The sequence below is a fragment of the Cricetulus griseus genome (assembly GCF_003668045.3).
Source record: "Cricetulus griseus strain 17A/GY chromosome 1 unlocalized genomic scaffold, alternate assembly CriGri-PICRH-1.0 chr1_0, whole genome shotgun sequence".
In the NCBI taxonomy this organism is placed as follows: domain Eukaryota; kingdom Metazoa; phylum Chordata; class Mammalia; order Rodentia; family Cricetidae; genus Cricetulus; species Cricetulus griseus.
The window spans coordinates 54176772-54190299 of NW_023276806.1; the positions used below are offsets into that span (position 1 = coordinate 54176772).

The 13528-nt window shown below is 38.2% G+C and overlaps 1 protein-coding gene across 2 annotated transcripts; it reads left to right on the forward strand.

The window, feature by feature from the left end:
* Nucleotides 1-1904: 1904 nt before the first annotated feature.
* Nucleotides 1905-7075, forward strand: Tshb (thyroid stimulating hormone subunit beta). Of its 2 annotated transcripts, none has more exons than XM_035451721.1 (3): nt 1905-2046; nt 6161-6323; nt 6751-7075. In XM_035451721.1, exons 1-3 carry the CDS (start codon nt 1997-1999, stop codon nt 7003-7005), a joined length of 468 nt encoding a protein of 155 aa, XP_035307612.1. In that variant the 5' UTR covers nt 1905-1996; the 3' UTR covers nt 7006-7075. The 2 variants fall into 2 exon arrangements, with proteins under 2 accessions (XP_035307612.1, XP_027249320.1); XM_027393519.2 differs by lacking the exon at nt 1905-2046 and adding an exon at nt 3078-3195.
* The last annotated feature ends 6453 nt before the right edge of the window (nt 7076-13528 follow it).

The following is a 13528-nucleotide window of genomic DNA, read 5'->3' on the forward strand; positions in this document are numbered from 1 at the left end:
GCTGTCAATCATGAGCAGCCAACTGATCAGAACACACTCATGTAAGCCACACCCTGAACAGCATCCAGTCAGACTATTTCTGTGCCTCCCTCTGCTTTCTGTCTACAGATGCTGCCTGCTTGTGTTGCTGAGCTAGCTCTTCTAACCTTGTCTTTTCAGAGCCCTGTCTGATTTGTGAGTCTTTCTTTGTTCAATTGGACTCTGTTAAATGTGTCTTTCCCTGAGGTTTTTCCTTGATTCTGCCTTAATTTTGCCTTCATCCTTTGGGGAGACTCGCCTATGCCAGAAATTACATTTTGTCTGCCATTTACATTAATAATAAATTATTAATAAAATGGAGACAAGTGGGATTTTCAATAACCCCTAGAATATCTAGGATTTTATTCAGCATCTACCATATGCCAGGGGTTGTATATACTTAATTCTCTTAAAACCTCTAATCATTAGAAAAGCCTTGGGGAGTCAGAGAAGGTTTTGCATAAGTGGTGTTTCTCAGATAAGCCATGAAAGATGAACAGGAGTTATCTGAGATGAGGCATGGGATGAAGCCCTGGGCAGGTGTTCCAACAGAGGGAACAGAATATTCCCAAATGGAAAAGGAAAAATATAACTAACTTGAGAAACTCAGCTCAGCTTGTCTAAAACCACAGGAGGCAGAAAAAAGGGTGTGGTGTGGAGATATGGGGAGGATTGGGAGATGGACAGGCTAAAACCAGAGAGCCAGGATAGATATGAGGGGCTTTAAAAAAAAGTCTGGACTTTTTTCCGAGAGCAATTTGGAAGTGCTCAGTGCAAGTTTGGGGCATGATACTTTAGTTACAGTGTGAAAAAAGTAGATTAAATGAGTAAAATTAATACAGAGGTATAGAGACTAAGAAAAGTATAGATTAATTCCGAATATTGAGTAATCATCTACACCCTTGCCCAGCCATTTATACATTTGATGAATATATTGGCTAAAATTTATCAAACAAAGTTTTTGTGTTATTGTAAGTTAACTTTTTCTTTCTCTCTCTCTCTTTCTCTCTTTCTTTCTTTCTTTCTTTCTTTCTTTCTTTCTTTCTTTCTTTTTTCTGAGACAGGGTTTCTCTGTGGCTTTGGAGGCTGTCCTGGAACTAGCTCTTGTAGACCAGGCTGGTCTTGAACTCACAGAGATCCACCTGCCTCTGCCTCCCGAGTGCTGGAATTAAAGGCGTGCGCCACCAACATCCAGATAAGTTAACTATTTCTTATGGAGTCCTTGTTATGTGTCACTTATTTAAGCAGTGACATTCATTATTTTGAGACAAGATGATGCTACATACTCCATTTGGGCCTGGACATTCCATCCTCTACTTCCTGAGTTCTTAGGATCACAAACACATGCCATTTGATAGGTGAGGAACCTGAAAAAAAGCAGCGCTCATAAATGCAATGATATTGCTAGTCAGTGACCAAGCCAGAATTTGATCTCAGGTCAGTTTGACATCCTGCCAGATTGAGCCAAGCTGCTCAAAGAAATGTTTCACACTGTAAGTTATATTAACATCCTGTAAAATTCAAGAAAAAAAAACCAAAACATTCTGAACTAAAATGCTTTTTGTTGTCAGGGATGGACCAGTTGACCTAGATTTCCAGAAAGAAGTTACCTTAGCTTTATAGATGAATAATTTTGTATATATCTCTACATAAATAGACGACATTTGAAGCCCTCAAGCCCCAAATAAATTTGCATTCTCTGCATTTTTCACCACTTCTTCCAATTCTATGGTCTATTCTCTATTAATATTAACAGATACTAATAAGGGATATATTTGAAATAAGAGAGAGGAAGGTGCTTGCTATAATAATGTCTGAGTTTCCAGGGGAAGGATATTGTGAACCTGTTTGTATAAACAAGTTTTATTTGGGGTTCAGTATGAATTTTCAATAGATGCTTTTCAGATAAGAAAGCAGCAATTCAAATGCAATTATATAAACAAGAAGATCAGAGGGGAATTATCCTGGAGGGTATAAAATGAACAGAGTCTGGGTCACCACAGCATTAACTCGCCAATGCAAAGTAAGGTAGGTGTCTACCCTGAGCAGGACCTGTAAACGAAATGCTTTTATTATCATTTCATTTCATTTTAACAATTGTAGCATTTATTTAAAGATTGCAAATGCTGAGAAAGAACTGATAAGCTCTAAAATTTTTAATTATTGCTCTAAATCATGCAGTAGTGGGTGAATGAGAGTGAATCACCTATTGGCAGATGGGGAGAGATTCCATTGACTTAAAAGATGGAAACAATCCATCAGTCTTCCAATGAAGAATAGTGTGAACAACTTTCTTCTACTTACATTTTGACTTAAATGTTTTAGTCACTTGGATAATCTGTGTATTTAATCCTCATAATTACTAATATATTTTGGGAGAGTTTTAGAGTAAACTCAGTTTTGAGTGTGTACAGGGATACCAGTGTTTTCATTACCACCAGGGACATTCTTTGTTAAAAGATAGTTTTCAGTTAATTAACAGTGAAACCCTCTTGGATAGTCTCCAATACACATACCTTATTAATATAATATTTTTTCTTTCTAGAAAAGCATTCTGCTTTAGTGAAATGCTGGGGTTGCGCATAAGTAGAGAAATTGATTCTTTTCATTGTATAGTAATAACTTCAAGTAGAAAAGAGAAGTAATAGGTATTAGCAGAGCAGAGAGAAATGTGTTTAATGATGAGAATAATAAAAGCAGAAAGAAAATATGGAGAAAGGTTATGGGAATGAGCACAGGGAAACTGTTGAAAAAAGGAAGGTATTAACATTGGTTTATGTAGTGTTATTTAGCTAAGGAAATTTTCTTATGTAGGGTTCACATGAATTACTTTATTTTTTATGAGAGCAGCATTGTAGATTACTAATTCTAATTTAACACAGAATCACAGATTATTTGTGCTGTGAAGACTTTCCTGATAATCTTTTGATGCTTAACTTTTCTTTTATAGATGAGGAAGTTGAGGTGCAGGAAAGCTATGTGATCAGAGTTTTACTATGTATGATAAAGAAGTGAAAGAGAAAGCATCATTCATACTGTTTATCTTCACAGTATTATATAAGCACTGTGATTGGTGAGCCAGGCCTTTTGTTAGCTTAAACTTCTATATTTATAAAAAGGGAGTCTTGCCGGGCAGTGGTGGTGCATGCCTTTAATCCTAACACTCAGGAGGCAGAGGTAGGTGGATCTTTGTGAGTTTGAGGCCATCCTGGTCTACAGAGTGAGTTTTAGGACAGCCAGGGCTACACAGAGAAACCCTGTCTCAAACAAACAAACAAACAAACAAACAAACACACAAAAATACCTTAAAAAAACTCAAAAGGGAGTCTTAAAACACTGTTACTCTTGAATAGGACAGCAATGGGGGAAAGTTATAATGCAATTTTTTATCTTAAAGATTTTAGAAGAGATTTTTTTTTAAATTATGTGTGCATGTGTGTATTGTGTATGAGGGTGCCTGTGTAAGCCAGAGACATCGATCTCCTGGAATTGGAGTTACAAGGGGTTGTGAGTTGCCTGATGTGGGTGTTGAGAACTGTATTCAAGAGAAATACAAGAGAAGTACCTGATTGTAGCCACTGAGCCATTTTTGCATCTGTATCTTACGATTTTTGAAAGGGTCAGATGTGTTCCTCTATTTTTATCTAGCAGATGAATTAATAAGATTAAATATTTCCATCAGTTTCTTATAGACCCACGGGAAATTTCTGCTCCTTAAATTCTGAGCCAATATTCTGATTATAGGTTACTGCATATACTATTTCATATAGAATTGTAGAGCTAGAAGTTGTTTTCTGTGATGAAACCCACTGAAGAACTGTGAATAGATGAGCAGGAAGGGCAAGTATCCTGTCTCACTTACCTGGTTGCTATTTCTAAAATCATTTAGAGAATCCTCTAGGTCTGTGTCACTAAAATAATAGAACTAACCGAATAGTATAGAGGGAGCTTGTACTTTCATGAAACACTTAGAAAAAAATCAGAATTCCTGAGAAAGGAATTCTTATGGTATTAGCTGGCACGGTATCTTAACTGTAGAGCTAGATGTGAGGTTCAGTATGTATGAGGCTTGGGTCCAACGTTGGAATGCATCAAACCACAAAACCAGGAATTCTTATGTTTTTACTCCCAGTGCAAACATTTAAAAAAATATGGCAAGGGATGCTCTCATATGTAATGCCTTGTTTAACAGAGTTTACTCCCAAGCACTTTTCCCTAAAGGGTTATTTCACTTTCAAGTCTAGCAAATGCAAGGAAATCTTTGATAACCAGAGAACGTCAGAGTCATAACTTGGACTTTCTCAGAGAATTTAGAACAAACTATGTTTTTACATGGTGCTTATCCTTGACTGTTCCTGAGATGTTGGTGCTTTGAGTCAAGCACTATATCAATACATCTCTCAGTGTATAGTCCAGATGCTTAGTATATGTGTGTTTATCCCACTTCCGCAATTCCTGTGCTAGGAATAAAAGAGTGTTGACATGGCTGTAGAAACTGACATTTAGAATCAATCCTTAGTAACTATGTAATACTTTATTTTTGTCTTATATATTTATTGAAGGCAAAATTCTGGTTACCTGAGACTGATTGTGCAAGCTTTCAATAAGTAAAGATTTTAGAGTATGCAGCTTAGAATTGTTGTTGACACAACTGACAGATTTGAGAAATTCTTGATGCATTTTTGATGATTTAATCAAATGTTTAGTGGATAATTTTCTACAGCTATTTGTTGTGGGGGGTGGCCTTGGGGAAGCACTGCAGCATGCATGTAGAGGTCAGAGGACAACTTCCAGGAGGGAGTCTGTTCGCTCTGTCCACCATGTGTTTTCTGGGGACTGATACAGGCTCCCAGGCTTGAGCAGCAAATGCTTTTTTACCTCTGAGCCATCTTGGCAGTCAGTGAAGAATAATTTAATAGAGTAGCTTCAGTGAGGAATATATATATATATCTGAGAAGAAAAAAATCCAAATATACCTAGCTAGTTGAACAATATTGGTAAAAGGAAATAAAAAGTCTTCTTAATCTTAGAGTTGATCAACCTACATCTAAAAGTCTGAAATTTGATTACTCTCTTTCAGTGTTAGAACCAAAATAATTATAAGTCATAACATTCCCCAGATCATTACAATGCTCAACTGATACTGAACAGTCTCTCCATTAGCCAGGCTTGATGAGATGCACTTTCTGCTCAGTGGCCCCTTTGCTGCCTCCCATACAGCTGTGGAGCCTATCCTAGCACTCGCTCTGGAGACCAGGCTGGCCTCGAACTCACAGAGATCCGCCTGTCTCTGCTTCCCAAGTGCTGGGATTAAAGGCGTGCACCACCAATGCCTGCCCAGTTCTCTATATACTTTTAAATAATGAGTGCCATACAACTTCTGTATAAAATAATCTTTTATTTCAACTTGAATTTTTTTCAACCCTAAAAGATATCCTAAGGATTCAAAGGGGCCTTCTAACTGGTATTATTACCTAACACTAGTCATAATTTTAGCTGAACTTTTCAGGATCTTCTACAGCTTCCTTGACTAGCAATAGAAGAATTATAGGCAAGACTACAAACACTAGGTGGTACCAAAGTCTGGTTATAATTTTTCTTGGTTTCTTTATAATTATGGAAATCTTTTAAGCTGTTTAACCAACATTTTTAGAAACTTATAGTTTTGGGAAAGCTCTTCCTAAAGAATATTTATTCATTTACTCCTTATAATGATAGACATTTTACTACAGCTCCATTGATGAATTATTTCACACTTAGTTAACAGAAAGTTGTCAGTTTTCTGTTGTGATGTTGCAAGCTTGCATGTCATTTCCCAGGGGAGTTCAGTGGCACTTGTAGGAAAGACCTCTAAGATGTGACCTTCTGTACTATGGGTGTATAAGGTCATAGCTGCGTTTCAGTTTATATGAGAAGGTTTGAGAAGATTGGATATGTAAAAACACCTTATGCAGGGATCAGAGATAAGTAACCATTCAATATATTTTAGCTGTTCTCTTTATTGGATATATATATATATATATACATATATATATATATATATATATGTATATATATATATATATATGCTTTCCACAGATATGTCTCTGAGTGTACAGAAAGGAGACGGGTAATGAGTTCTGTGATTTTATCTTTGATTCAGCATGAGTGCTATAGTCCTGCTCTCCGTGCTTTTTGCTCTTGCATATGGACAAGCAGCATCTTATTGCATTCCAACTGAATATACAATGTACGTGGATAGGAGAGAGTGTGCCTATTGCCTAACCATCAACACCACCATCTGTGCCGGGTATTGTATGACACGGGTATGTTGTTCACTATATTTCTTTCAGCTGTAAATTATATAGGCCTATTATATATAGCATTATTTTCCAGATCCAATGGTACTGTCTCCTTGGGGGAGCCAAGAGCATTGTTTTCAAAATATAATAGTGTGAATTTGTTTAGAAAAAGAAAGACAGATATATTTGTAATAGTCTACCCCCAATTTATTTAAATCTTATTTTGTTCTTATGATGAAAGGTAAATGAGAAGAAAGGGTCTTTTTGTTGTTGTTTTTGGTCTCTGAGGGGTTAAATGTAGATGTGTTAAGCTAGTATTGAGTAACAGAGTTCAAGAGTCCTCTATAGGTCATCACTGAAATAAAGGGGTATCAGTAAATTATGGCCTTTCTATTGCACTCTCCAAAGCAGTGTGAAATTTATCATGTTATGATCCCTTTTCTTTCCATAGGATATCAATGGCAAGCTGTTTCTTCCCAAATCTGCCCTCTCCCAGGATGTTTGTACATACAGAGACTTCATCTACAGAACTGTGGAAATACCAGGATGCCCACACCATGTTGCTCCTTATTTCTCCTACCCTGTTGCCATGAGCTGCAAGTGTGGCAAGTGTAATACTGACTATAGTGACTGTATTCATGAGGCTGTCAAGACCAACTACTGCACCAAGCCACAGACATTCTATCTGGGGGGATTTTCAGTCTAACTTTAACAACATTGCCACTTGCAATCTGGTTAAACGTGTTTACCTGGAATAGAACTAATAAAATACCATTGATACATTTTTGCCTGCCATTTAATTCATAGGCACATCCACACAGGCATAAGGGAGCTTAAGAAGCTTTAGAAGAAGGGGTGCACGAAAGAGGCTGTTATGGTTTCCGTACAGAGCAGAGTGGAGGCAAAATGAAAAGCGGGAATATGAGCTGCTGCTGCAAGCCAGCCCAGGAGATGTTTCTTGCAGACAACAGGGGGTCTATCTTGACCTAAAAAGCAAATGTGAAGCTACTACAGAGTTCTAGGAAGAGAGGACTGCCATTAGAAGTTGGAGGGATACATGACATCAGGGTACTAGGAACATTGTCCCTTTAAGGGTTAGCAGCAGGGTTGGAGTGCAAATGGTGAGACAGGGGCATATGAAATCTGTCACAGAAAATTTTATCCTTGTCATTCAAGTGCTCTGGATAAAACTCTACCAAAACTCAGCCAAGAGCATGGGCACTATTCTCTTTAATTTAATTACTCTGGTGGGCCAACTGACCTATGAAAGGTATACCCCGGAAGGTCAGCTTATAAAGCCGAGAAAAGAGGCCACGATCATTTTACATGTGGAAGCCTAAATCCTTCATAGTCCCTCAAGTAACAAGAGATACTTTCCAGCAGTTATACTGAAAGCAACTTGTGCTTTGGGGCTTTGGATATCATAAAACACTAGTACAACCACCACAGATTTTAGGGTCAGGGGGAGAGGGCTAAGATTCAATGGAGTGGATTGTGTTGTTTTAACCTTAGCTTTCATTCATAGGGAGACATTGCTTTGGGTGAATGGGCTTAGGAGGGGGTTTTTCCTTCATTAGATGTTCCTTCTTAAGAGTCAAACTTTAAGTGATATTCTGTGGACTCAACCTTAAAAAGACTGCCTTTTACTCAGCCATTAATTGTCACCATGAAGTTGAAAACTACTTGTCAGTAGGGCCATGTAGAGTGACTGTGTTGCACAGCCCCTGGGTAAGCTCAGCTGGGCATCTTGTGAATGCCTGCATACTCACAGGGCCATAGTGGATGGGGAGATGGTACAGATAGAGAGGTACCAAACACACACTTTGCCTAGGATGAGGGAGTAACTGTGCACTTCCAAACAAGAAAGAGATAAACCTACAGTTCTTTTATCTTAGTACACTTTTATGACCACTAAACCTTGAACTGGGTCTTTTGAGTTCTCATGTCAACTGATAATGATTATTTAAGATTATTTGTCAAATATAGATTTTTGATGGATGTGTAAAATGTGTAAAGTTCAAACCTACCTGGCATTAGCTATAAATGATTCTCAAGCATCCTGAAAGTGATTTTTGTCAAAAGATTTGGACTCTAAGAAAGGACAAGTTGTTTACAGAGGCTACTTACAGACAGCTCAGCTTTGATAGATTTTATTTTTTTAATTACTTTAATAAATTTCCTAAATATGCAGGGAGGAGGGCCAGCTCAGAACATGGGTATAACCAGGCGCAGTATCACTGGCACAAGAGCCTAGAGTGGGTGTGTGACTCACTTCCTTTCACTGAAGGAGGTGGGTTTGGAAGATGCACTTGTGAATTTTATTAAACTATCGTTGGATCTGGAGCTGTTCAAAACACAAAAACCCTTAGGGTGGAGCTCAGGGATTGAGGTGCCCAACAACTTATCTTAGCTGGGTCATTATGCTTGGCTATATGGTAACTCTGTTTTGAGGGGCCTTAGTGTCTTTTTGATTTAACACAAGGAGAATGGGTAGAGAGGCTCAGAAATGGGAAGATGAAGGACTGGAGAGATGGCTCAAAGGTTAGAGCACCGGCTGTCCTTTCAGAGGACCTGGTTTCAATTCCTAGCACCCACATGGCAGCTCATAACTGTCTATAAATCCAGTTCCAGGGAATCTGGTACCTTCACACAGACATACATGTGGGTAAAACACCAATGCACATAAAATAAAAATAAATTATTTTAAAAAAGAAATGGGAAGATGAAGAATTATTGCTTATAATGTGGGAGAAAGGTAGACACTGGAGCATCCCTGGAGTGATTATTAAATCCCCTGTAAAGTTTAAAGGAGTCATCTCTCACCAGAGGAACTCAGTGCTTCAAGAAAAAAATCTTTCTCATTTGACTGAAATACAAAGAACTCTTTCACAACTCAAGGATTGGGGTCACTGCTGCAGCAGCCTTTAATGGTCAAACTCATTGAGAATTAGTGGAATGTACCAGAATGGATGTGTTGCAACTTAACAGCATAGCACGATACTTCTTGGTAATAGGAAATTCCAATAATAGAAATTCTCCTTTATATAACAAAACTGTCCTTGAAACTTAAGAGTAGCAAGCCTGCGCTAAACACAAAAAGTCTCTTATTGAGGTAACTTCCTCTCTCTCCTATTTTTCAATGCTGTTTTTTCTTGTCTGCTGTAGTTAATTTCCCATTTTCTGTTTTTTAAAGACAATTTGGTGTCAGATTCTTTTCTTTAGCTCTCCTTCATCCACTGCCACAGCTTCTCGGTATACATGCCCCTCCTGCTGGTGGCCCTATGTTGATTCAGGTACTTTCAGGACTCAAGTGTTCAGTCAAGTGGTCTGAATGGGACTGATGGGGGTAAGTGTGGTACTCGGGTTATGAGCTGGCCATATAGTTGACTACAATCCTCCCAGTAGGAGTCATTCCCGGAACTTGATTTCACCTGTTGAAAAGGAGTGCTTGGTTTGGGGGTTGATAGAACAGGAGCTTGAAGCTTGGAGCTTGGCATATCTTAGTAACAGCCTAAGACAAAAGAGTCAAGCCAGAGGGGAATGAGAAAGCTCAGGGACCTCCTGATTACATTTGAGCATAATTTGAAGCCCTCACCCTTAAAGAAAGCCATGCTTTCCTTCTTTGACACTTGCACTTGAAAAAGCCTAGGCTGATGCAGCAGCTTTAGTTTCGGGCATTCCTAATGTCATCCCCTAGGTGTTCATCTTCCCTTGCTGTTTCTCATGTTTCTTTTCCTCTTTCTTGACCATTCTGCTTGGTTGGAAGCATCTGTGATCTCCCCAATTATACCAAACAAACAAACAAACAACAAATAAACAAACAAAAAAAAAAAAAACGTCTATGACTTGGTTCAGTGTTCTAGTTACTTCTCCCATGAGTTCTTATTCTAGGGCTATAAAAAAGTCCACCACAATAGCCACACACTTGCTTACTTCTCATTTTCCTCTCAGTCAACTACAACTTTGTTGCCACTCCTACTATTTGTCCTTTGAAGCTGTTTCAGTAAGGGTGGCAGTGGCTAGCAAGTGAGCCAATACACACAGCTCCCGTCTGGACCCCTTTGCTTCCAAAGGGCCTGCTGAAGGACACAAACGTGCATTCACAATGCTATAGAGCTACAGCATTTATAATTAGTCCTAATGAGGATGAAACCAACCTTATCTTTTTTCTTTGAGACTGAGTCTCAGCCTAAGCTGGCTTTAACTTTTATGTAGTCCAGCTGGCTTCAAGCTTGTGGCGCTCTTTGTTTCCCAAGTGCTGATGTTGCAGGTGTGGATCACAGTGCCTCACTTATTTTTAACAATGCATTTTCTTTTTAATCTTGCTTCTCAAAGATGACTCAAAAATCTATGTTATCGTCATTATCTGGTAATATAGATCTGGACTGTATTTTGGGGATAATTTGGCTTGATGCCGCTCTAAATATGAAGATTCTACTTTGAAGGAAAGTCTAGATCTATAGTAATCTCACGTCTTGTTGGTCGTTTGGACACTGCTAAATGAAGAGCATATAAAAATTTGAATTTGTAGTAATCTGTGCTTGGATGTCCTAAGGAAGTACCTATTTCAGTTATCTGAAGCTGGCTTCTCCTTTTAAAAAACCATAGCTTTCTTTTTCTATTTAACTAGAGGTGAGGTTAGATGTCAGATGTCAGTTACTGAAGGAACACAGGCAGCTCGGGGAGAATTTATGGCTATGTGGGGAATAAATAACTGTTGCAGGATTTTTAACTTACTAGCATAAAGCTCTCTAATTATTTTAGACTTATTTATTCTATGGGAAGAAATATTTTGCCTTCATGTATGTGTCTGCACCACGTGTATACTTGGTACCCACAGAGGTCGGAGAAAGGCATTGGATCCTCTGGCTGTGATGGTTGTGAGCCACCACGTTGATGCTGGGAACCAAACCTGGGTCCTGTGTAGCAGCAACAAGTGTTCTAATTTCGTACATTTCACTTTCTCACTGAGGATTAAAAATTATTGTTTCTCTGTGTATATGTGCCTACAAGAGTTTATGGGCACCATAGGCATGCAGGTGCAATCTGAGTTACAGCAGCTGTGAACCACCTGATGGAGATGCTAAGATCCGCGTCGTCTGCAAGAGCAGCAAGCACTTTTGACCTCTGAACCTCTAGCCCCTCTCACTGGAGTTTCAGTCATAAGGGGTGGCTTATCTTACTTGAAGCTGGGCACTATCACTTTTATATAGAGATTCCTTTACAGCAAATTTAGTTTAGAGTTCTTTTTCTGAGCTTCAGTGTCGTATATCCAAAGGCAGTTTATTTTTCCTCTTTTTAAAAATGTGTGTGTGTGTGTGTGTGTGTGTGTGTGTGTGTGCACGCACGCACTCAATCTTGTTCACACATATCCTGTGTACCATGATATATTTCTAGAGGTCAGAGGACAACTTGTGGGAGTCTGTTGTCTCTTTCCATTATGTGGGATTTTGGGATTGGATTCAGGTCATCAGGCTTGGTGGCAAGGGCCTTAATCTCTGGAATCACCAGCCTCATCCTTTCACTTAAATGTTCTGTAGTTCCCTCTTCTCACACCGTTGCTATCTGCTTTTCCTCCTGTATATCACTCTTCCAGTGGCCAACTCAGAAGCCTGGGTGTCACCCTCACATCCAGTCTCTGTTGTGTACTTTGTGTTAGGGTGGGTGTCTAGTACATCAGTTAAAATCTTTAGGACTGGTCTTTGCCATCTAATCTCCTCATTCTGAAGCTTAGTCATCTTTAAAGTTTGATACTTGAAAGCTTGGTTTGTTAAAAGTTTTATTTCATAACTCACTATTTAAAACTTTTCTCATTACCTTGGGACAAAAAATGAGATTTATGTATAAAACACGGAAAACCAGGGCTATTTATTTATTTTATTAGTTTGGACAAGCCTCCTTGAATGTTTTCATGTACTGTTTCAGAGTCTTCTTGTGTGCTTTCTTCAGAAAACAAAGCACATTTTTTTCTTTTATCTCAACCTTGGCCAGTGTGTAAGTGTTTTTAAGGATTCAGGTCAAAGATGTAAACATCAAGAAGTTTTTCTCTGAACCACTCTTCCCAAATTTGAGTGGGCCCACTCTGGGTTTATGATTATTATAGCACTTATGGAAAATCATGTCTGCTTTTCCAGTCTCAGCTTGTCATGTCCGTATTCTGCTAAGGGATCATCAAATCATAAAATAACTTCAAACTGTAAAAAAAAATAAAATAAAATCAGAATGTATATTATGAGGAGGAGCAGGCCCAGAGAAAATATACAGATGCCAGCTGTGACTACTATATAGTTTTTGAATTAAAACAGATTTGGAAAATGTATTGAATGTTATTAACAAGTTCAACAAATGCTCATATAGCTAATTGGGATTATGTGGAACTATTTTGTTTTGCATGATTTTTAGAAAGTGATTTATAACATACCTCTCTTTCAGAGTATCAACACAATTTTAAAAGCTAATATTCAGTAGTTCCTAGGTATGGTAAGTATTTTATATTCATTATTGACTTATTTAATAACTAACATGTAATGTAATTTTCTTTAACTACAATTTTCCTATTTGACAGAAGTAAAAAAAAAAAAAGCTAATAAAATATACACAAAAAAACCCCAGAACACAAAAAGGTTTTGGTATATTAACTCAACACTTTCTGAAGCTAGCATAGACTCGGCTTCGTAAAACACAGGGCATGGTACTTGTATTCATGATGTTTTCCCTGTTTCCAGTGGATGGGATCTGAACTGTGAATCCCTTCATTGGTTATAAGGACACTAAGTAATAACATTTTGTATTGCTATAGTATTTTCACCTTTAAAAGACATCTATACACAAAAAAACCCTCTTTCAGTTAAATGGGGTATGTTTAAAGAAAATGGAATTGTCAATTTGATTCAGATGAGCTCAAGCCAGAGCTACCTTTAAGAGTGATAAACTGCTCTTTCTCTGTGATGGGGAAATGGGCTTGGTGTTCAAGAGCATATCAATGGAGCCATGAAAACTGGGCTTTGGGGAGTCCTAGTGGCTGGCCTCTGGGCCACAGAAGCCACCTTTACCAGTGACAAGAGAGCAACTCACTGAATATTTGGTAAACTTATTTCAGAAGGGAGAAAATGCCATGTTCCTTATTGATTATTATTGAGATTATTATCATCTCCTCACGAGTCTCATTCTCAGCCAGCAACATCTATTAGATTCCTCACAGGGAAAGGACAGCTATTGATGTAGGAGGA

Bases quoted from the DNA above. Each gene is read 5' to 3' on its own strand.
- Tshb (XM_035451721.1), top strand. From the start codon at position 1,997: ATGAACAGAGTCTGGGTCACCACAGCATTAACTCGCCAATGCAAAGTA. The intron at 2,047-6,160 runs GTAGGTGTCTAC...TCTTTGATTCAG, and splicing joins ACTCGCCAATGCAAAGTAAG to CATGAGTGCTATAGTCCTGC. The intron at 6,324-6,750 runs GTATGTTGTTCA...TTCTTTCCATAG, and splicing joins CCGGGTATTGTATGACACGG to GATATCAATGGCAAGCTGTT.